Consider the following 23,315-nt stretch of genomic DNA (forward strand, 5'->3'; position numbering starts at 1 on the left):
GTTTTATGGTAACAGCTCTAAGGGAATCACAAATATTTGCAAAATAATCTTTTATGCCTGGCAATTTGTGCCATCATTAGTTTAATTGTAGGTTCAACTAAAGAAATTAGATCAAATGATGTGTTTTTGCAACAGACTGCTTGTAACAAAGTGCCTAAAACTGGTTCTTTGCTAAGCTGTCTGTTTATGTGCAGACACAACACTGATTCATAACTTGAGTTAGATCCCTTTTTTTAAATGCTTGAATGATTCACAGGTCAGTATTAAGTGGCTTAACAAAAAACCCCAAAAACAACATTCCTCGGAAAATGATCAGGTACAACGCCTAGACTGAAAATGACTAAATAAGCAGCCAGTGTCCAAAGAAAAACTTTGGAAGACCTCCATAAAGCGTCTTGCTTTATATAACTATTCCTCAAGAGCACTTTAATAAAGACAAACAAGTCCTGCTCCTTGGAAGTAAAGTATAAAGACATGAGAGGTGTCTTAAGCACTGTAAATACCTGCCAAAGCACTTAGAAATTCTCTTTTGATAATGTGATATCCCTGTGGTGAGGAATCCTCAGAGAACTGCCATCTGACTCTACAGTTTCCCTCTGCTCTACAGAGCTTCATAGCGCCTCTCAGCAGTGTGGCTGGAGCTTTACTGTTTTGGACCATTCTTACTGCTGATACTAAATGTTTTTCTTGGGAACCAGGCAGCAACAATAACCTCTAAAAACTCTTTGCCACAATACCTGCCCGGCATAGAAAGGCAAAGTTAGTGTCTGGCTGGAATACACAAAGGAACATTTAGTCAGTAAAAGATACTGCAGTCGAGGGTTTCTGCCAGAAACGTTGTTAAGCCCAGTGGCTGGATTTGGCCCCACAGTGGGAGATTTAATGTTGCACTCTATTAGCACAGTTCTATTCACCAGCTGCTTCTGGTGAAGAGAAAGAGTCAAACACAGGGGAGTTTATTTCCCCTTTCTACCAAGAAACGTAGGATACAGCAGGAGAAAAACACCAAGTCACGGTTTCCCTGAGTACACATTAAACAATAACTGAAGGAAAAAGTGTGTTTAGTCATAACACTTCCCCATTTCTTTGTTTTCCATTTTATTTCTACTAACACTGCAACTCTTTGAGCTTTTAGACACTTATAAAATACATTAAATAACCCAACAGCTGCAACTTTTGTCACCAGAAAAATGTCCCTATGCTCAACCCTGTCCAGGATTCAACCTTGGCTGATAGAAAGAAAAGTTCCCTCCCAGAAAATAAAAATACAAAGCCATTATTATGATAGCATTTCTCTATACTGGCTGTATATGAATAAGTGTGTGTGTGTTCGCTCTAACTGTAATTTGCTTTACTTTGGCCGTAGGTTATGGAGTGTGCATAGAGTGGTTGCCCGTGTCCACAAACACAGCAGAAAGCAGCAGAGCCAGCACACAGCTGACTATAGGAGGAACACACATGTGGGGAAACACAGCACTGGGAATGGCCCGTGGCACTGGCAGATGGCTGTCATCAACTCAGAAATATACACAGCGAGTCTCTGCACCCAGCCACCCATCCATCACTTGGCACTCTGCCATGCCAATTAAAACAGCGTCGGGCACGCTGCCCTGCTCGCACACTGGGTTCACAAACACAAAACCCGAGGGGGTAATGACTGTGCGCGATGATATCTATTTATGTAAGATTCATTCAACATATAACTCAGCTTGGCTGATGTAATTATAGATGAAACAAAGATAATGTGCTGTTCGTCTCTGTCGTTTGCGTTTTTGCTCCATTTTACGCACGCACAAAATCTGTTGGACCTTCACTGAAGTTCCAGATGTAGATTAAATGTTTTATTTATGAGTGAAAAGCAGGTGTCACATTTAGTATAAAAGGGAAGGTCTCTGTCTCTGTGTGGGCTAGATAAGATACTCTTCTTTCTGCTTCGCTGTCACTATATTTTTTCTTTCTAATATCTAATTGCTGGTCTCACCCCATCCATTACACTGGCAGTGAAATGGAGGTGAATTAGCATATGTATAAAGCCAGTGTCAAACACAAGATGGTGTTAACAGCAGGGGGCACACCCCGTTTTTCAATTTTATTGTGTCTCGGTGTGTGTGCCCATGTGTGTTTTGCCTGTAAAAGTGTGTGCTCTTATGAGTTAATATATGCATGAGTGCATGTTGATTTAAACTTCATAAAAAGGGCCCTGATTTCTCCAGTCTGGGGTTGACCCAAACACAGGATAGGCAAAGCATCAGCGTAGAAGGCCAGAGCAGGAAGCAGATGCCTGTGTAGCATACACAAGTGAGTCGAATTAAAGTGCGCGTCGACATAAACTGTCTACGTAAGGTTTGTTGGATAACTGAGCTGCCAGAAAAGCTTTCATGTGCTGCTTCATTGATTTTGTCGGTGTCTGGACATTCTTTCACGAATAAATATTTTGCCATTTTGATTGAATACCTTTGCTGTTATGATTATGGCAGTGAAGAACAATGTAATAGTTCATGGTCAATTCAGCGATAGCAAAGAAAATATGGGCAGTAATTTTAAAGCAAAGCTATGTGCACTGCAGTGCAATTACCCAACACTGCTTTTGCCTAATACATGTAGAAGCAGGTTGCTGGTGGTACAGATGTCTGGCAGATTACACTATAATGTGAACAGGGTAATTCTAGTGTGTACCTTTTGACAGTTGAAAAATATTTCCTGTCTCTTAACAATCGAGAGATGCAAAATTGTGATTCATAGTATCATAAAATGCTGAGATGTTTTGGTGTCTGATATAACAATTTTACTGACTATCAACCGAAGCCAAACACTCAAAGTGTGCCCATCGAACGGTCAGGCATGGGAAATAAATGCTGACAGCAAGACAGATCAAACACTGCATGTTACAGCTGATTTTTATCTTCCATTCCTCTTTTATATGGTTTCCACTAAATTTGGACAATTTAGGAAGAATCAGGTCAGGATATTTTTCCCTGTTGTGCTTTCTCAGATTTAGCACACAGCAGGAAATAGTCTGCTTCAGATGCGTTTGCGCTTCTTCAACTACTCGGTGCGGTTAAAGCGAGACTGCTGCCTGCAGGCGGGAACACACATGATTCCAATTCACAAACAGTAAATGCACAGTTTTATTAGCTGCGCTATTCATGCACTGGTTCAATCCCAACACCACACAGACTTTGCACAAAGGAGCTGGCAGGTAGAAGACTTAATGTCATAAGCCTGAACCAACTCTGTCAGGTGATGTCTAGAAAAGTCAGGACTGCAGCTTTGATTTTATGTGTAAAAAGCCGAATTTTGGTGTCTGATAGAGCTCTGAAACTCCCACTGACAGCAGACCATTTTCACAAAAGCAGTTTGCAAGTACTGACGCGTAGCTCACAAATGGGAAAACTTCATGTGTCAAGAGGCCAAAAAATTCCAGCAGTTCTCCTGTTAACAATTAACAGCTAACAAATTACATCTCTCTTACTCATTCGCTCATAACAACTGGCTGCAGGAAAGTCGGACACTGCATGTTAGAGCTAATCTTAAACCGATCTGTCTTCAAGTCCTTTTTTATATTGCTTCCATGCATTTAGTGCGACAGGAAATGCGATTTAAAAAAAATCAGAGACGCGAACGCTGGGCGGCTTTTTGCTGGAGGCAGCAGCCAATATAGGTCGGTGTCCTCAATAACAAGTGACAGAGCTCCACTTATGTATCATTGCATATTAAGCGTCCTTAAATGAAGCTAATAAAATGCCTGTCTCTCTGTGTCTCACACTCAAACTTACACACACACACCAACACACTCAGTTTTCGGCACCTATGTGTAGAAATGAATGTCATATTAATTAAGCACATAAAGCCCCCGCATGTCCTCGGTGACTTGACCTCAGTCTTTCTGTGAAGACGTGCCACACTAAAGCCAACTAATTTGGCTGCCAATCATTTTTCCTTCTCCTTTGCGCTGTGCACTTTATGTGTCTTTATAGTAGTCACTTTTCTAAACACAGGTCTATATGTTCCTGTCACTCTGCGATCTGCAAACCTCCTCTACTCTCTTTCTCTCCAGCCCTCGGTGATTCCCGATTTTCGGCTCTTCTAACACTAAATACCACTCTCTTCTTTGTTTTCTCTCCTTTGTCTCCGGGGCTGCTGAGCAGTGAACAGTGATCTCCAGAATTAATAACACAGAGAAAGAAGCAAGCAGGCGGACAATTGGATACTATAACTTCAGTTCAGGAAAACAAGTAAAGATGTCCTCCAGTGGGTCTTCATGCTGCCGAGTGAACTAAGCAGGTATTAATAGTATTTCAGTGCCATTTGCATTTCTTCTCTCAGATAATGAGGCCGAAGAGAAGTTAAAGGCTCTGACATTAATGTGTGTGTGAGTGAGAAGATCAGGCACAGAGCTAGAGAAAGGTTACTTTTATTTGCATAGGCTAATGAAGGTCAAGTTTACAATGAATGTGTCTGTCCAGAAAGACACAAAGCCACCTTTGAAAATAGACTTTCACTCATAAACATCAATCCACTGGGCATGCAGCTACTTTGGTCAACCGCTGTAAAATGAATGCAAAGTGCAGCTCACGATGCTCTGGTGTCAGTTTTTCAGGAAACGAATGTCAGGAAATCACTAATGTTATTTAATTTTGATCGAAATCATAAAACATCGAGTTCATCACTTGGAGATTATGAATGTGGATGTTAACTATAAAATCGGACCTGCCTGTGGTTTTCCAGTAAAAAAAAGTACATTTGTCGTTGAGATATTTTAGTCATGCCTGATTGGAGCTGGTAGGATAAAAACCACTTCATGTCTAATCTGAGTCAGACAGTTGTGCTCTCGCATGCAGCTCAGCCAGGTAAAGTTAAAGGCTGCAGTTCATGTGTGATAATGACTTAGGAAGGCATTCGTTAGTTACAGCTTTTCTAACTGGAAGAAATGCTGCTTTACTATTTCAAATAAGTAATTTGATATTCATATAAATGACAAATATCAACAAAGGATTTTGTGAAAGATAATTAAGACTCCACAAAAAAAATATTTGACAGTTTATGAAAATACTGATCATTAGCTTTTTTCGGTCACATTAGAGTAGGTAAAAGGTAGCCTCTTTGCAACTAATGCTGAAATTGAGGTTCACTAGTGGTAGCATGTTGGGAGTCCATGGATATGAGAGGAGAAAACATCTGTGGATGGATAGAGTGCATAAAATATGTGGTAAAACTGGTCTGTGTGCTACTACTCATCTCGTTGTTGCTTTTTCCAGGCGGCTGGGTAGAGAGTAAAGTTATAACACACAAAGAACTAAAGTGAAACCGAGTGTTAAAAACAATGCAAAGTGTCCACAGCAGCCCCTGTTGATACCTTTTTAGTCTTTGATTCTTTTTAAACTTCTTCCTTTCCTGGTGATTTCTGCTGTTGGTTTCTTCCCTGCTCTGGTTCATTTGTCAACCAATCAGCATCCACAGCATATACAGCATCATCTGTGTCCAGCAACGTGCAATTGGGATTTTGAAGGACTTTATGGAAGCACACTTATAATGTTTCAAAACCTCTCTGTATAACGTCCATCGCAAAATACATACGCAAATTTGCACTATTGCGATACTACAAAAAAAAAAAAAAAAGTTGTGGTTGTTGGGAAGCAACTTGTCACCAAACAATTGCAGTCTGCCTTGGAGTGACTGCAGTCACTGCCTGACACAGTGCAGTTTGTCAAAACTATGTATGTAGACGTGCTGCCAGCATGTTGCAAGCAACTGGAGTCAATCTGTGCTGAGGACATCAGCCCTGCAATTCATTTTTCCAACTCAATTAGTTGCCAGCAGGTCATATTCGAGGGTTGCCTGGTATTTTGCTGTTAAATAGCTGTTTTGCAGCAATTGCATCACTTTTTGTGGAGGAATTTCAGTTTCAAATCTGAGGCTCTGGCTGGACTCTGCATTTCCGATGAACATAGACTACAAACGAGTCGTAATTTTTCCAGATTTATCAAAGTTAATCACCATATTATCACAAACAGATTGCATTTAATTGCCAACTTGTTCCCATTCAGCCACAAACTGATAGAAGACTGACTGTCTTATTGCTGTTTTATCACCATCCATCACTTTGAAGACAGCAACTGACTGCAAATGGTCACAGGCCTGACCCCCTCCCCTTCAAAGCAACCATTTCAAAGGCAACAAGATCTCAAGTTGTCTCCAGCCACTGTTTTGCCTTGCACAACTTCAGCCTTAGTTAACAGTTTTAGCCCCATATACTGCTCTTTCCACCATGCCACACTTAAATTCAGTTTATCTCAAGACGTCGTCAGTTCTTTGCTGCCTGGTTAATGCATGTGCTCGTAACGACGGATATCTGGGTCGATCTGACAGCTAATTAACACAGTATTGACTGTGGCTCAGTGTCAGGAGAAAACTCACTGAGTGCACTACAATTAAAGGAATTTGCAGGTAAAACATACCACATGGGAGAAAGGGGGAGGGGATGCAGAGAGGCGCAAAACAGATAGAGAGGTGGTACAGATGTCCTGTAGGTTAATTGCACAGGACTCTGCCTGACAATAAGGTGCCAACTCATCTGCAGAAAATTAGATGTGTGTGTTCGTGTGTAGACAGCTGCATGTTTAATGACAAACCATTATAAGGGAGTGCACAGTCCACATTTATCAATGTTTTCTCCCACATACGCAAGAACACGGGTCTGTACAGCTGACATACAACCACAAGGCATTGGGAAGTGTCTGCGGTGCTTATTTGCATCTTCCACATCAAGTAACTGCACTTAACAGCGTGCTAATGTCACACAAACACAACAGGCTTACCCAAGCAGAAATAAAAGCTGCATAAAGAAAGCAAACACAGGCTGTTCTTCACACGCTGCCCCACACAATAGATTTTAGATGAAGTCTGAGTGAAGGAAGGAAAAATGGGGCTCTGTGGGATAAGAAACGAATGGACTGAAGCCGAAACAAGAAGGTAAATAACAAAACAAGTAGGCGCTCAACGAGCAAACAGGTAAGCGAGCATCGCACTGGAGATGAAGTTAACTCATTTAAACTTGCTTGTGTTTCACTTCCACGTTCTCCTCTGTTGACTCTTCTTTTTGCGCTCTCTCTTAAGTTTAAAAAGACCAAATACTATAATAAGATAATCTTTATCCTTCACCCTGCAAACCAGATTAACAATTAAAGCTCTTGGCCGAGACAGCCTTTGAAGTATAACAGCAACCAGTTGCTTTTTTTTTTCTCCCCTTCTTCTCCTCTGGTCTTGAGGTCGTTCTCTTCTCCTCTTCGCTTTTGGCTGCAACCAACAGCCCTAATAACTGCTCACTACTGCATTATAAATCTTTTAATCCCAGAATCTTTATAATCCTTTGAGGCAGAAGCTGTAAAACTTACAGTGCAGCTAAAACGCAGTGTCAATGCTGACATATCAGAGAGGTGCTTTGTGCCATTGTTATACTGGACGATGCACAGCTATTTAATGTTTTTGGAGAAATCCTCCACATGGCTCCCAGTGCATCTTACACAAAAACAGAAAAAAAAAATGCATTCCCAGTAGTGCTGCTCAGCACGAGAGCTGGAATAAAGAGCATGGACTAAAGGACTTGCCAGAGAGAGCACTCTGACCTCTCCGATGTATCAGGGGGCAGCCTGGGTGCCCGTGATGTTTTAACGCTGGTGAGCTGAGAGATTCTCAACAGCCAAAGAACACACACAGACCCTGTAGACAAACAGACCCCAGAGTAGTGATCACAGCGGTCTACTCATGCCAACCCTGCTGAAAATGCCCATCTAATCAACTGCGGCTGCTTCATCCACCATATTACCCTGCCCCCTGGTGCTAAAGCAAACTGCGCCTTTAAAACAGAGAGTAGACCGACATCACAGAGCTGTCAAAGCGCAAGAGAAAAAGGAGCACAAGTGACACTGAGTGAGCAAGAAATGCATTGTCATCGTTTGTTGTTTAGGTTCTTGTGAATTTGAATGACGTGAAGGTCAAACAGTGCGAGATCTGTTCAGGAAAAAGACAGGAAGACGGGCTGAGCTGTGAGAATGTGATGTGGGAAAAACATGAAAACAGAGGAAATGAGCAATGGAACGAGAGAATGACGCACACTGCCGATTCTCCCGTTATCATCTTCCACCCATTGCAGGTTTCTAGGGAATAGAGATGCAACAGAAGAAAGCATTGCCTGTGGCAGCAATAACCTACGCTAAATGATATGATATCTGCGTGTGTATGTGTGTACACGAAAGCACTTTCTCCGGCTGTTTTATGAGTAGCACAGCATCTCAGACAGCTTTCACTGTTCCCTTTAAGCTCGTAAGAGTTATGTCTACAGATGTAAACTCAATTTCACATCCTGCACCATTTTTCTTTTCCTTTTTTGGCCGTCTTCCTACCCACACTCTACCTACCACACTGGAAATGTTTTCTCAGACACAACTGTTTTATTTACCAGTAAAGCAAGTTCACAGGAGTGAAAGAAGAAAGACGGAAGACGGGACGATACAGAGAGACGACAAAAACAACTGTGGGTTTTCTGCTGACTGCATTGATCTTTTAATGACTCATTCTTATAACGGTACTATGATAACCAAACCCAGTAAACAGCGATGTGTACTATAATATCGATTTAGTGAAGGCAACAAAGAATAGAAGGACAGAGATGAAGGAAAATATCCCTCGCAGTGATAAATGAATAATACATTAACCCAGTTCGAAAAGGTTGCCTCCACTTCAAGCTCATCCTTCAAATCTTGAAGTTCCTTTTTTGGCTGAATGTTGCCTGTAGCAGCAGTAAGCAACAAAACAAGGCAGACTCCCCCTAACCCAAAGCTTTACTTCTGAAGCCCTTCCATCCAGCTTATGACAAATCTGAGCTGATAGATGACAGCGATGCCTCCATTATTGGCCGATGGATCCACATTTTTCAACTTAATGAAACATGCTCCTTGGAGCCCAAACTAAATATTTAATGGTCTCTCACTGCGACCTTGAAACCCTTCTAACAAAGACAAAGGGACACCCCACTTTCTTCCTTTTCTTTTCAACCATCCCTTCAGCTCTTTCTTTTTCCCCGTCTGGCCCCGTTTTCCAGCGAGAGAGGAAAAGGGGACTAACCAAAACAACAGTGGACATCTCAAAAGGATTCAATTTTCCTAAGCAGAGCCCTGCATTTACCCGGAGAGGAAGTGGGGATACAGGGAAAACGATGTCACTCGTGACGCTAAGATTTCAGTACCAATTTCCCTGCTCCTCTAGGGAACGAGTCCCGTGGAGTTGCAGTTGAATGCTTGGTTGAACAATTTCATGTAAATTGCAGGCAAAAGGGTGTTGCCATCTCATGTGGAGTAGAAATCCAACGAAGGCGAAGGATAAACCAATTCACTGTGCATAATGCAAGTAGTAATGAGGTTCAGCGAGAGTGCCGGGGCTGTAAAGTGAGGCCAGCCATTTTATTATCCTTCTCCGTGGGGGCCATGGGATGAATGGTAAAATCCAGTGCTTCTCATGGCTGGGTCCCTTTGCTTGTTTCCAATCTATCAAACTGCATTCACGACACTTCCCCAGTTGTAAATAATTCCAGCATTAGATAAAATCAACAGGACTCTGAAACACACTGGTACATCGTAGTTCAAGGCTGACAACATCACTGTGTGTTCACTCTCTCTTTCTGTCTGTCACCTACTGCCAACATTAACTACTCCACATGTATTAAAGTGACAATAACTGTGAAAAATAGGTGTGGGTGTGTCACGGTGGAGTCAGAGGGTAAGTGACTGTTAGTGTGAGTAAATCTGTGCCATTGTGCGTGTCTTGAACCCAAAACTTCCTGCAGAGCTGGTCACCAAGAGTGCCCTGGCACCCATCCAGGATTGGGGCAGTCGGTCATATATGTGTGTGTGTGTGTGTGTGTGTGTGTGTGTGTGTGTGTGTGTGTGTGTGTGTGTGTGTGTGTGTGTGTGAGAGAATGTCCATGCTGGCAGGATGGGAGTTTTTGGCGAATTGATACAGAGCTTATAAAGAGAACAATAACAGTCCTTCCAGTGTTTGAGTAACCTGTTAGCATCTGGCAAGTCTGAGCCTCAGCAGACAAAACAACTGAGCAATTTTTCATTTGGAGACCAGGGCAGAGGAAGCTGTCCCGGACAAAATAACTTAAGCTTAAAGTAAGACAAAAACATCACCTTCCTTTCTATTCTGTTCACATTTAACTCACAGATATCCAACTTACTGTGATACAATGAAGTCCTGGCCATCTAGACTCAGCGTATGAACGGTATTTTAATGTGCATAATGTCAGCGGGTATTGTTAACTTGTACTCACAGCAACAAGAATCTGTGCCCCACTGTGCATGACCTCAATGTACTGATAGTCCACGAAGCAGCCCATGACAGTGATGTAGGAGTGGCTCTCCGTGGTATGGACCCCAGGAGCCTGTGGCATCTCTCTCCGCACACAGCCGGGGCCATGTTCACTCCACCAGGAATGATGAGCTGAGATGTTAAATGTTAGCAGGTCACTGTCCTGGAAGGAGAAGGAAAAACATTAACTTCTTTGCTAGGACTGTATTCTTTAGTTATTAAGCACATTCATGTATTTTTTATAAGGAAACCAAGGCTGGCTTTCAAAGCAACCAAAGCACCGATGCTCAAAAGGCAGGGAGCTTAACTTTGGAAACTTACAGAAGCTGTTGGAAGACTTTTTATGATTGTAATCCTTTGCTGAAAGGGTTGGTTCATAAAATTACAGACAAGCATCTTTAGACTGCTAATGACTCTCCAAAGCCTTACTTATGTTAGCGCTGCATTGAGCTGGTTCTCAAAACACAATATAACAACATGTTCACCGTCTTTCCTTAGTGTGCTAGCATGTCAACGTTATGCCAGTGCAGCTTTGACTAATAGAAAATCACAACCAGGAAAATGTGGTTTAAAAAACCCTTCAGGCAAACATAGTGGTGACAATTATTACACTTCATCCAGCTGCAGAGCATCTGGTTCATTTGAAGGCAATCCACCAAATAACTCAACACTAACGTTTTAGTGCAAAAATTCTTAAATTTTGACCTCGCTGTAGCATTGAAGGGATTGCGAAGGTACACTCATCAACCACTTTATTAGGTACACCCTGCTAGTACCAGTTTAGACCAACTGATGCTTTTAGATCTGCTTTAAGTCTTTGTAGCATAGATTCAACAAGGTGCTGGAAACATTCCTCAAAGATTTTGGTTTATATTGATGCATTACACAGTTGCTGCAGATCTGATGCAAATCTCCCATCCCACCACACCCCAAAGCTATTGGATAGAGATCTTGTAACTGTGGAGGCCATTTGAGTACATTGGACCAGTGTGTGTGTTTTGAGTTTGTGACATGGCGTGTTATCCTGCTGGAAGTAGCCATAAGAAGATGGGTATATTGTTGTCTTAAATGGAATGGACATGGCCAGCAACAAGACTCAGATAGGCTGTTGCATTTACATGATGTTCAGTTAGTACTAAGGGGTCTAAGTGTGCCAAAAAATATCCCCCACACCATTACATCACCACTACTCTTAAACTTTGATACAATCCAGAATGGATTTCATTTTTTTTATGTCAAATTGTGAAAACAAGCAGTCTAGTCATTCTCCTCTAATCTCTGTCCTTAACTAAGAACAACCTCCCAAAGAACTACCATTCACTAGATAATTTCTCTTCCCAGTACATCAGCAGTTTCTGAAATACTCACACCAGCTCGTCTGGCACCAACAACCGTGTCACTGTGTGTCACATGTCACTTAAATCACCTTTCTTTCATACTTGGATTTGAACTTCAGGAGGTTGTCGTGACCATGTCTGCACACAGATGAACACATTCATCTAATACAATAAGTGACCGTACATCACATGTATGTCAGGTATTTAGTATGAGCACATTTTCATGGCATTATATACTGAGTGGACTGAACTTGTCATACCAAAAAACACATTCTACCACTTAGAAAAAGTGCGATCTCTCCATGTAAACAGTTATTGTTTGCATTATTTTTTCAAATGTCTGCTTCCATCACTATATTTGACGTAAATAAAATAGCATTTATAGTTTAAAAACATTAAAAATGTCATAATTTCAAATCATCTATGTGCCTTTCCAGAAGCTGCTTGTTTCTCAGGATAACTTGGAAACATCTCAGTCCCTTTTTATGGAACTACTTTCTGAAAAAGAAAAAAAAAAACAGCATAAATGATAATATTAATGCCATCTTTCTGTTGACATCTTAAAAATGCACTCCTCTCTCTGGACCTCAATTGTCTTGGGTTGAACAGAGAAATCTTCAGAGGCTTATATCCTACATTTAATCGAGTAAAATCAAAAACAACTGCCGGACTAGACAAATAATATTTCAGAATTTGGCTGAACTAAATATTATTAATATGTGCATAAGTCTCAGCCAGGAGATCTGCTGTTTATGTGAGGTTTATAAATTCTTAAGCCATACTACAGCAATACTGCAGCTTTTGGAGAAAACTTTTTTATGCATAGAAGTCTGCACGGTGTTGCTCAATTTTTACACAACCATATGAGCTCATGGACACACACACAACCAAACACACACACAAATCAATACCCCGATACAGCAATCTAACCTTGCATCTGCCCCTCAGTGACAAGACATGCATTATTAACGTTGCCAAGTGCTGTCAGGAAACATCTGATTCCTATCAACCCCCACTGGCACATACATGGACACATCAACAACACATACATCATAATATAACCAGATTATAAGAGCAGGGGCAGAACTGGCTCAGGAACACCGATCTTCCGGCTCAGGATTCAGATGTTTAGGGGTTCCAGTCCCCAGAAGCTGTAGTCCACATGCCAAGATATCAAATCTAAATGTGCACCTAAGACAGGCATTTGCGTGCATAGAAGAAAGCACAAAAAAAAAAAGTGTGTGAATGTGGCTCGCAGTGTTAGAGCACGTTGAGTGGTCAATAACACCAGAAAAGTGCCACATAAACACCAATCCATCTGTGCAGTCAGTAGCAAAGTCTTCAAGGAGTCAGAAAAATATTAATCATGATGCTGATATTATCACTCTTTCTTCTTGTAGATTACCTATCATCCCCCTCAGTTTCTTATTTTATTTTGCCATCATTCTGTCATTTTCTCAACAGTCACAAAAACAAGGACAGCTGAAGGTCAATAGATAGGATTGTGAGGACTAATGACTTGACAGATGCCACTGATGGATCCTGCAAGCGAAGGGAACCATCCCTATCCCAGCTGTAGCCATGCTCACAACTGCATTACGTCAGCAGTCGATACTGAAGAGGCTTTGGGCAACTTACTGTCAGGAGTGTTATTGTTATGCTTCCAGCACCCCAAAGCAGAAATCAATCCCCCCATATCATAGATTTAAAATTAGTCTACTGATGTTACTCAAACTATTTTCTCTAACAAAAGTCAATAGAGATTTAGAGACAGCTCTGTTAGAGGAATACTAGGAACACGAGGCAGTCTATGAGGCTAAACGTCGAAATGATTAGGCTCTTATTTAATTTGTCGTTTGTGAAATAAAAAGATTAGAAACTATGCTTGAGTGATCGCATTGGGGAAATAAACCTGCTTAGATGCTTTAGATTCTTCTAGTTCTGATTAGTCTCGAATTTACTTAAATTTCACAACCGTGAGCACACACCGTGAGCCGCATATTGATTCATGAGCTGGAAAGAAAGTGCTCGCGGTGGTCTTCTATCATCTCTAAAACACAGTCAGCAGACACAGTGCGTGCTGGGGATGAGTGACAGAGAGAGGCAGAGGGTAAAGTTTCACGCTCCGTTCACACTAAGGTGGATCGGTATGAAAATTTGTCCGAGTTATTGTTTTAAGATAAGAAAATAGAGGAGAAAAAAAAACACTAAAAATTGATTTAAAAAAAACCAAAACTAATGGGAAGTCGAGGGAGCTCACACACAGTCACATAAAGGAGAACTTAATCCCATTTGACTAACATCTGTCCAATGCTGTAGGAGGAGCAGGGATTTTTGTGAATTGCAGAAGAACGGACAACAGACTGAACATCACAAAAGCTCAAAAACTGTAATTTGTGATCAGCTGCTTTCGTCAAAATAAATTAAGCGATCACAGAGGTAGGCATATTTATGATAAACACAAAAGTAGAGTTTTCAGATTTCTCTACTGTGCAGCACTTTTATTCTTACAGGAAGAATAAATAATTGTCCTTTCACTTTCAGACCAGATAAAACTAAGATTAGGAAAGTATTTACTGTAAGTATTAGGCAATATTAGTCACATGTCAATTTCGGACAGTGTCTGCAGGTTTGGACACTATCTGAGCTGCGTTAAATCTACAGGTTTGATTTAAGCTGCCAGGAATGAGTCAGGACAAAATGTTTCCTTTATGAGTTAAATTGAACATTACACAGATTTTGTACTAGACATCTGGCTGGCTGAAGTCTTTTTAATGTGTGGTCCAACTAATTTGGACACTGCCATTTTTATGTACAACCCCTCTGAAAAAAATTCAGAAAAAAAGGGTAAAATGTCAATTTTCTGTGAACCAGTGTCTCGTGTGCAAAGCATGAGAGAGAATTAAGACTGTGAATGACCAGGGACTCTTTAAAACAGAGGTGCGTGCAGAGTAGCAGGGGTCTGTCTGTCAGTCTGTGCTGTACCATGGGGGAGGGGATAAGGGATCAATAGGAGGTGACAGAGCATGTGGCATATGACTCTGACAACCTGCCCCCTCACTTTGAGGGTCTGGCTAGCACACACCACTCACACAAACACATGCACACCCTCCAGTAAAGTTCTGTCAACATCACTCAGAGCAAGCCAGATAAAATTAGCTGACGCTGTTTTATGATAAAATGTGTTAGGGTCCTGTGTGTCAAGTTTGGCCATGCATGTGTGCATGGGATATGGTTGTGTGCGTGTGTGTGCTCCATTAGCCAGCCTTTCTCCTGGCCACCATATGCAGAGCTTGGAGCCCAGGCCGGCTCCATCTGTCGGGTTAATGCCCAGCCTCAGCCCCGAGCAGCTGTCCCCTACAAGCCTCATTATTCTAGCAGGAACCATGCAAAAAAATCACAACCGCCACACGCACACCCAGCGGACGCACAAAGACATTCGCAGTGAGAGACAGACACAATTGATGGAGCCAAGGACTATCACACAATGACAAAGTCGCCAGAGCCTGCCTGGGAAGGTGTTTCTGAAACTCATTTTGGCTGTCTGAGCAGGTGTCAGATGAACACTGCCGACAAGAATTCATTATTCTCAACGGTCAAGCCTGCAACTGGACAAGCTACCCATTAGTGAAGTGAAGTGGAGTGGAGAGGAGCTGCATTTTCTAGGCTTTATAAGTTTAGAATAAATAAAAAAATATTTTTTATATATATGTATGTATGTATGTATGTATGTATGTATATCTATATATAGATATCTATATATATCTCTCAAAGGCACAATGAACAAAGTGAAAACACTTGGAGAAAGAGGGAAAGAGGAGGGGGGTAGAGTGAAGGTGACAACCCAAACACTTGCCTTTGTCTGGTTGAATACCAATTTGATCTGTGCTGAGGAACCACAGGGGATCCAGCCACAGAGAACTCAAAAGTATGCATGTGTGTGGGTTTCACACTGCTTTGGGAGGGATTGTTCCTGATTATTTACCTATTACATTTAAGCTTCCACTTGAAACACAGCAGGGTAACCCACAGGTCGACAGAAACGCACCAGCCAAATATAAGAAAACACACACATACATGCACACACACATGCTGGGGGTGTTGCTGTTGTGGGTGAATATTGTACAGAATCCTCAAGGGAGTGATTTGTTCAGAGAGTGGATTCATAGATGGCTGTGTCACACATTCATTATACACTGCAAGTAATTGTGTTTACTCTGCCTTCACTGTTATTCTCACCAAGGCCTTCGGGCTTGTTCAGGCAGAAAAGACCTGGCGGCAATGCATCATATCTAATTAAAGCTGAAATATGTGTTCAGTGCCGATAAAGCTCAAGAAGCCTTAATTATGCTTTTATATTACATGGCAACAATTCTTATAGGTGCAGCCTGCATGGTGCAATAAAGCAACAGCACTGGCACAAGGTCAAAAGGAAGCTGAATCATTTTCAGGAAAACTATTACTTGAGGCTTTTATTGTGGCTTCTTTTCCAGAGAACCATCTTTGCCTTCATCTGTCCTGGCTCTCAGGACAACTGCACCCTTTCTCTTTTGGAATTTGTAATCAAACCTCAAATTTGAAAACACTAAAAATTTAATTAGCTAGCCTTTCACAGAGATTTCACCCTCTGTCCTCGAGTGGAATAACAAAAATAAGATTTTAAACCTTATCTAAGTGTGGTTTTTGAAAACAAATGCCTTCCAACATGGTTAGAGAACACACCTACCAGAACCTGACAGTTACCCTTACAGGATTTAACCCACTCTCTGCTCATCATATCAACACAGATTGTACCAGACTGAACAACTCAAACTGAACACCTGCAGAACAAAAGCGTCAACAAAAAAGAAATGCAAAAAATTTTAATGGCCTTAAACAAAAGCAAAGGAAAGAAAGCAAGGATTCAAGACGTCCAGGTCTGCATCTGGTAACATAACTAAAGTGAGGCATATGTACACATTATAGCTCATTGTGCAGAAACTCTTGTATTTTCACTTAAACAAGCAGCTGTTTTTTATGTGCATTAAAGCTATATAAAAATTTAACAGTGCAAAAGCAAATTCCTTGCTGACAGTTTAACCAAAAGGCATTTCCAGTGGAAACATACCCTCTGCATAACCATGTATAATATCCACAAAACTTAACGGAGGTTAAACACACACAATACGGTAATATTATGTTGAAGCACAGTACGTATTAATCCACCAGGCTCCTGACTACGGTAGCCGTAATGCTCCAACAATCCATCAAGAGTTGCAGCTTCGTAGCTTGCCAAAGTCGTATTAAACTAGTTCTGTCAGCGTTAATCTCATTAAAATGACGCTAACGCCATAAGCGCGTTAACACAGCAAATCTCCGTTAGCCAGCTAACGCGGATCGGCCCGTGCGTGGGGCTGGATGGTAGGGCTGTGCGATATGACCAAAATCTCATATCCCGATATAAGAATTCTATCGTCCGATAACGATATAAATCACAAAATTGTAACATTTTCTGTAAATTCTGTGAATCTCGGGCAGCTCGACTTGCGAGAAGTGTTTCCAGTTGCGCGTCATGTAGCTGGAGTTGAGTGTTTTAACAGATGCATGAAACTATACATTTCTAGACTTAAGTTGTAGCGGCCGCCGTTTTCTTTGTGAGTATTTATTACACAGCGTGCTGCGGGGAAAAGCCTGTTCTAACGTTTGAGTCGAAGGTTTATTTTTTAGCACCTGGCGGCTCTTTTTTACTTCTCATCCGTAAATAATCTGCTCTTTCATGTGATTTAGTTTATTTTGAAAAGTCTCAACAGGATCTTGAGCTTTATTGTGAAAGGTTTATGTGGAACATAAACAAGCGGACACGCAATGGTGTTACCGTTGTTGTTGCTAACGACAACGCATAAAAACAGGCGCTTGTCCGTCTGTAGTGTGGTTATATTAAATATAAGAGAAAGAGAGAACTTTAAGAAATTAATATAGCCACTACAGTGGCCATCAAAACGATGAAAAAATATTGCCGTAAACAGTTTATTTTGCGACACCACGAAACAAACGATAGCGTAAAATGAAACGATAGACGTTTTTATATCGTCATCCGATATATATCGTTATATCGAACAGCCCTACTGGACGGTGCTAATGCGTTGACGCTGTGCAGCCCCAGGTTTTTCGGCCCGCTTGCATGTTCTACCAAAAACTGTGCTTTGGTGGGTATCTGACGGATGAAAACGAAACCAGTTCCACACTACTGAAGTTGGCACCATTTTTACAAACCAATTGTGGTTCATCTGTTTCATTCAACGATCCGCTTTTGCCCTTCACATTCTCTGTCGCCGCCATGCTTTTTTTCCGCCATGTGCATATGAAAACAAAGGCACTGCGCATGGGCGTTTTACCCATATTCTATGGGTCAGTTATATAAATATATCTGGCAAGTTAACTTGTGATTTTTATTTTTGGTTTATCATCAGTGCTACAATGGATTTCAAACAACACCATCACTCGCATTTTGAATGTATATTCCCGGCCCTTTCTCTCTCATAATTTCGTTGCTAGCTGGCTTACTGACCAGGTTTGGCTACTATGTTACGCTTTTATTTAGTACTCAGAAAGTATTAGGGGTACATCTTACAAGTCACATTTTTTAATAATTAATTAAAAAAAGTGGGAATGTTTCCATCCACCTGCATGTGCACATACATAACAAACATTTATCTCAGGCACAAACAGTAACGCTTCAATGGGACGAAGACACATGAAGGAAGATCCTGAGAAAACAGCTAGGCTGGAATTTTGACATTCTCACCTTGGACAGGCCTCCTACTTCCAGGTAAAAACAGATGATGAAGACGTTCCAGGCTACCCAGATCGCGGCCCATACCGTGTACTGGAGGGGAATAAAAAACTGTTTAGCTGCAGGGAAAATTGAAGACAATATGACAGTTTCAAAATAAATGACAGGCTGGATGAATAAGGTAGTAAACAAAGAAAAGGTTGTGGCCACTGGGCTTTCAAACCTACATAGCTCTATACACATGCAGACACTATACACACACAAATTTATATGGAAGACCTCTTTTTTTTCTTCATGATGCCAGTAAGTTCAGCAAGTCTATCTGAGCCCTAAGGGGGCTGCAGGTTTTTAAGAGCTGAGTGAAGCTCAAAACTAAACCACTTCTAAAATTGTACGCTTAGACAGCCAACTGTTGACAGCTATAGAGTGCTACTGAGCGGTATTCACTGACAGACTCATCACAGTGAAGATTGTCAAATCCTCTGACTCATGATGAACTGTGTGTTTAAAATGTCAGCGAAAGAGTAAAGGGCAAATCAGCGCCCCTGTAAAAATGTTCGTGTTAGATCTTGGAACCCCTTAGCTTGCACTCTTCCATTTTCCATCTGACAATAGACAATGGCTGAAACTTTTCCTCCTTCCTCCCCTCCCTTCAATTCCTGCTTCCTCTGTGTCTTCATTTTATCCTGCGTGGCTTCAATCTATCCTCCCCTGCCTCTCTTTATTTATTCTGTTCTCTGTATCTGTTGCACACTCCTCCAGTCTTTTCCTGTCATTAACATCGCCATCTGTGCTTCCACTAATGCTGCTCAGAACAGGCTTTTAATGCCTTAGATGAACGTTACGTTGTCAAATAAAAACCGACGTGCGTAAAAGTGCATTTATAAAGCCTTGTAGTGGTGCTTTCTGGCAAAGTAATGAACAAGCTGCATATGCATTCCACTGCGCTTTAAAGAACGACCTTCTCTGTCCCCAAACTTGAAGCCGTGTATAAATCTGATGAGCTCCTTAGTGGCCCACCACCCCCTCAAGATCCCACCCCCTTTAATTAGGCCTAATTACCAAGGGATTAGAGTGATTTAAGGGTGTCGCACAATGCACAAAAGAGTGCAGCACAACTGAAAAGCAACAACATGTCCGAGGTATGGTACATGCACAGACAGAGAGCAGACGCAAAGTGATGCAAAACCCCAACAAAAAATAGGATTATGTGAGAGACTGTACAGAGTTTCAACTGAACTGCAAGACAAATGTGATTTATTTATGTGCACTCACCACTACAATGTAGCGTGGCCGGTACTGGATAGTGCCAAAGAGGCCGAGGATAACGATGATGATGTGGAAGAAGTTGGCGAGGATGGGGGCCCACTGGTAACCAAGGAAGTCAAAGACCTGTCTTTCTAAAGCCAACACCTAAAGGGTGAGAAGAAGAAGAAGAAGAAGAAGAAGAAGAAGAAGAAAGTCAGGTTAACATGCAATGGAAGAAAACCGTCTTTCTCGAGGCTGCAGGGAACTGCAAGAAATGAAACCTGATTACTTAAATCTGGAAAACACCAACGGGCAATAATTAATAATAATAAAGAATCAAGATAAACACTACAAGCCTGTGCTGCTCTTGGTTTATTGAAGACAACATGTGTCTCCCTCAAAGGAGACACTGAGCCACTTGACATGAACAGCTTGAGAGTTTAGCCTCAAACGATGGAAGCACCCAGGGTGGGGTGGTGGTGGTGGGGGGGCAGAAGTTTTATAAAATAAACAATGACAGATTTATTGATTCAGCCCCTGCTGAGCCATGGACTAGATCACTATTTCCAACCTTTCTGCCAATGCCTGCCAGGAAAGAGAATGCTCTGGGATCTTTATGGGAGGTGTGGGCCTTCCTTAATAATACCACTGCAGTGAGCTTACGGTATGTGCTTACAAACAACAACGAATATTCACATGCACAAGAAAAGTAAAACCATCTACAATTTTTAAAAAAAGAAGAGAAATTCCACAGTTTTCCCAGTACAGTAATCATTCTTAGTCCTGCATCAATAATGTTTTAAGGCTAGTTACGTTTAAACAAAGATTTGTTCTAGTATGATGTCTTTGGTTTTTGCTTTATTTCTTCTTTTTTGTTTGAAGAGGACATCAGTCTCTTTCACCTTTCTTTGTAGCTCCAATCTTTCTGTGCAGTATTTTGTGACATGAAAAAAAAAAAAACACAAAACAAAGCAAGCTGAACTTTCAAGAGTAGCAGGCCCTATTTGCATCAACGCAATTAGCATGCCATTTGCTGGAAAATACAGGGAGAGGGTGCAAACCGCTTAATTAAAATTCCATTGCCAATCCAATTCCACTCCATTCCCAATGTGTGTGTGTGTGTGTGTGTGTGTGTGTGTGTGTGTGTGTGTGTGTGTGTGTGTGTGTGTGTGTGTGTGCATGTGTGTCTCAACCAATGATGTGTTTCGTTGGGTGCTGACATGTCATTTACAGCCAAGCGCTTGAAGATGGATGAGAGAGGGAGAAATCTTGTTGCTGCCTCAAAGACAGGAAGAACCCATCAAGCACACACACACACCACACTCCATACACCACGGTGGCTGCGCTCCTTGATGTAATGGAAATGTTACTAGAAACTCAATGAGACATTGTAACAGGGAGGGGAGGGAGAAGATCAAACACTGAGTGATAATTAAAAATGAACGAGGGGAATAAGTCCACAGGCAGGGTGTGAAGTGACAAAAGGGAGAGGTGAGTGAACTGCATCAAGCCTTACCATGCCAAAGTCAACGAACATCCCCACGAACTGCACTTTTCATGCACATGAAAATAAGACAACAGACAAGAAAAGATGGCTGGAAAACTGAGACAGATCGGGCAAATGCTGGGGTCTAAGTCTCTAAGTCTTCTTCCTCAGAAGACTTAGAGACTTCCATCTGCCACTGAAGGTGCTCAAGAACTTCTACTCCTGCACCATCGAGAGCGTCCTGACGGCAAACATCTGCACCTGGTTTGGGAACAGCACCAAGCAAGACAGACGAGATCTGCAAAGAGTGGTGCGCTCAGCCGAACGCATTATTCAATCAGAGCTCCCTGACCTGCTGTCCATCTACACCAAGCGGTGTAAGTCCAAAGCTAGGAAGATTATGATGGACCTCTCCCATCCCAACAATGGACTCTTCTCACTGTTGAGGTCTGGGAAGCGCTTCCGCTCCCTTAAGGCCAAAACAGAGAGAATGAGGAGGAGCTTCTTCCCCCAGGCTATTCGGGCCCTGAACCAGGTGTAGGACTGGACTCTCCCACACACGTCACTATAAGACTGGACTCTCACACACGTCACATCACCACACGCACCACCACAAATTTCCTATAATTCCTATAATTTATAATCTTTATAATCTCTTCTGCTATTTGCACATTCTTTACTGTAAATTCCTAAGTTAATTTGTAAATTCTGTAGTAAACTGTAAATTGTAAATATTGTAAAACTTTTTTTCTGTCATTTAATGGTCGGGCATTGTACAGCTACAAGCATTTCACCCCCATGTCATACTGCTTATGGTTGTGTGTGTGTGACAAATAAAATTTGAATTTGAATTTGAAATACATGGTATAAACTCAGAGAGATGGGAAAGGATAAAGGGGAAAAAAAAAATCACAAACAACATATGCTAATGCAAGACGACTGAGCCCCCCCAACTCTCCTGATAACTTCTGTCTATCCCCAGAATTGAGAAAGCCTGGAGGGAATGAATAAAATCAGGAGTCATAGATCTTCTGGCCAGCTCTGGGTCACGGTTAGAGAGCTAAATAAAACTGATGCATGAGGACTTCAGCAAAAATTAGATGCAGCTATAGGCTGCAGTTAATTTGTTTGAAGTGTTTGCCGGCTTGACCCAGACCCCATTATTGGAGTTATAATTCAGCTATGACTTTTAGATGCACGTCTGGATAAATATCTGAATTAATCCCTCCCTATTTTGTGAAGACATAAGAGAAGGTTAATAAGAATCAAGTGCTACTCCTGCATCACACTGGCTACAATCAAACATGAAAGAGACCCAGTTTTAAGCCTGATCAATGATTTTAATGCGATACCTCAGGCCGATCAATAATAAATTTTAAATTTTAATAATAAACTTAATGGAAGACAAGCAAACATGTACTGTTTGTGGTTTTAAAGGAGCTTTTTAAAACAGGCTCTTGAAGTTGATACAGATGACTTTCTAAAAAGCAGCTTTTTTAAATCCATAATTGATTGTGTAATGGTTAAATGAATTAATGCGCTGTACTTCTCATGTGGCAGGATGGATATCAGCTCTAGTTATCCAGGCTTGTGCTCCAGGCCGATGAACACAAAGTCCTGCAGCCAATCACATGCAGGAGTATTGAAGGAGCTGCACTTTGAAGTATCTTGCACTCCTTTCCTGCCTAATGATACCCTGTATATTAGCCCATTGTATGGTGGTGTGAGGTATATCCCATCTCCCTGTCAGCCTTCCTCAGCTCCACAGGGAAAGCCTGACATTTTGTTATACGTTTTTTTTTCTTTTTTCTCCCATTTCTCTTGTCCTTTCAGTTGAGAGGAAGTTAAGATTGCAAAACTTTTTGCTTTGGTCTGTTTATCCAGTATTCACTTTATATTTGTTCTGCTCTCGGTTACTTGCGCTATATTTTTTTTGCCAGGATTCTCCCTGAGGTTAAAACTGAGCTTTATTACTGTTGCAAGAAAATCTGAAATAAGAACAAATTGACTTCTCATATTTTTCATCTAGTTATATGTTACTCCGAACTCCCCGAGCACCCTTGATCTCAAAATAATTATCTAAGTGGGGGAGTGAAATGTGGGT

At 41.4% G+C, this 23,315-nt stretch overlaps 1 protein-coding gene across 3 annotated transcripts in view; it reads right to left on the minus strand.

The window, feature by feature from the left end:
* nkain4 (sodium/potassium transporting ATPase interacting 4) overlaps positions 1 to 23,315 on the minus strand; it is a 52,165-nt gene that overhangs the window by 13,837 nt on the left and 15,013 nt on the right. For all 3 annotated transcript variants that reach the window (XM_080295427.1, XM_026154603.2, XM_026154604.2), the window contains exons 2-4: positions 19,753 to 19,890; positions 18,490 to 18,570; positions 10,331 to 10,531 (exon numbers count right to left, since the gene is read on the minus strand). In XM_080295427.1, the coding sequence (XP_080151553.1) occupies positions 10,331 to 10,531; positions 18,490 to 18,570; positions 19,753 to 19,890 (420 nt within the window). The remainder of the gene's footprint in view (positions 1 to 10,330; positions 10,532 to 18,489; positions 18,571 to 19,752; positions 19,891 to 23,315) is intronic.

The sequence above is a fragment of the Astatotilapia calliptera genome, chromosome 20, assembly GCF_964374335.1.
Source record: "Astatotilapia calliptera chromosome 20, fAstCal68.1, whole genome shotgun sequence".
In the NCBI taxonomy this organism is placed as follows: domain Eukaryota; kingdom Metazoa; phylum Chordata; class Actinopteri; order Cichliformes; family Cichlidae; genus Astatotilapia; species Astatotilapia calliptera.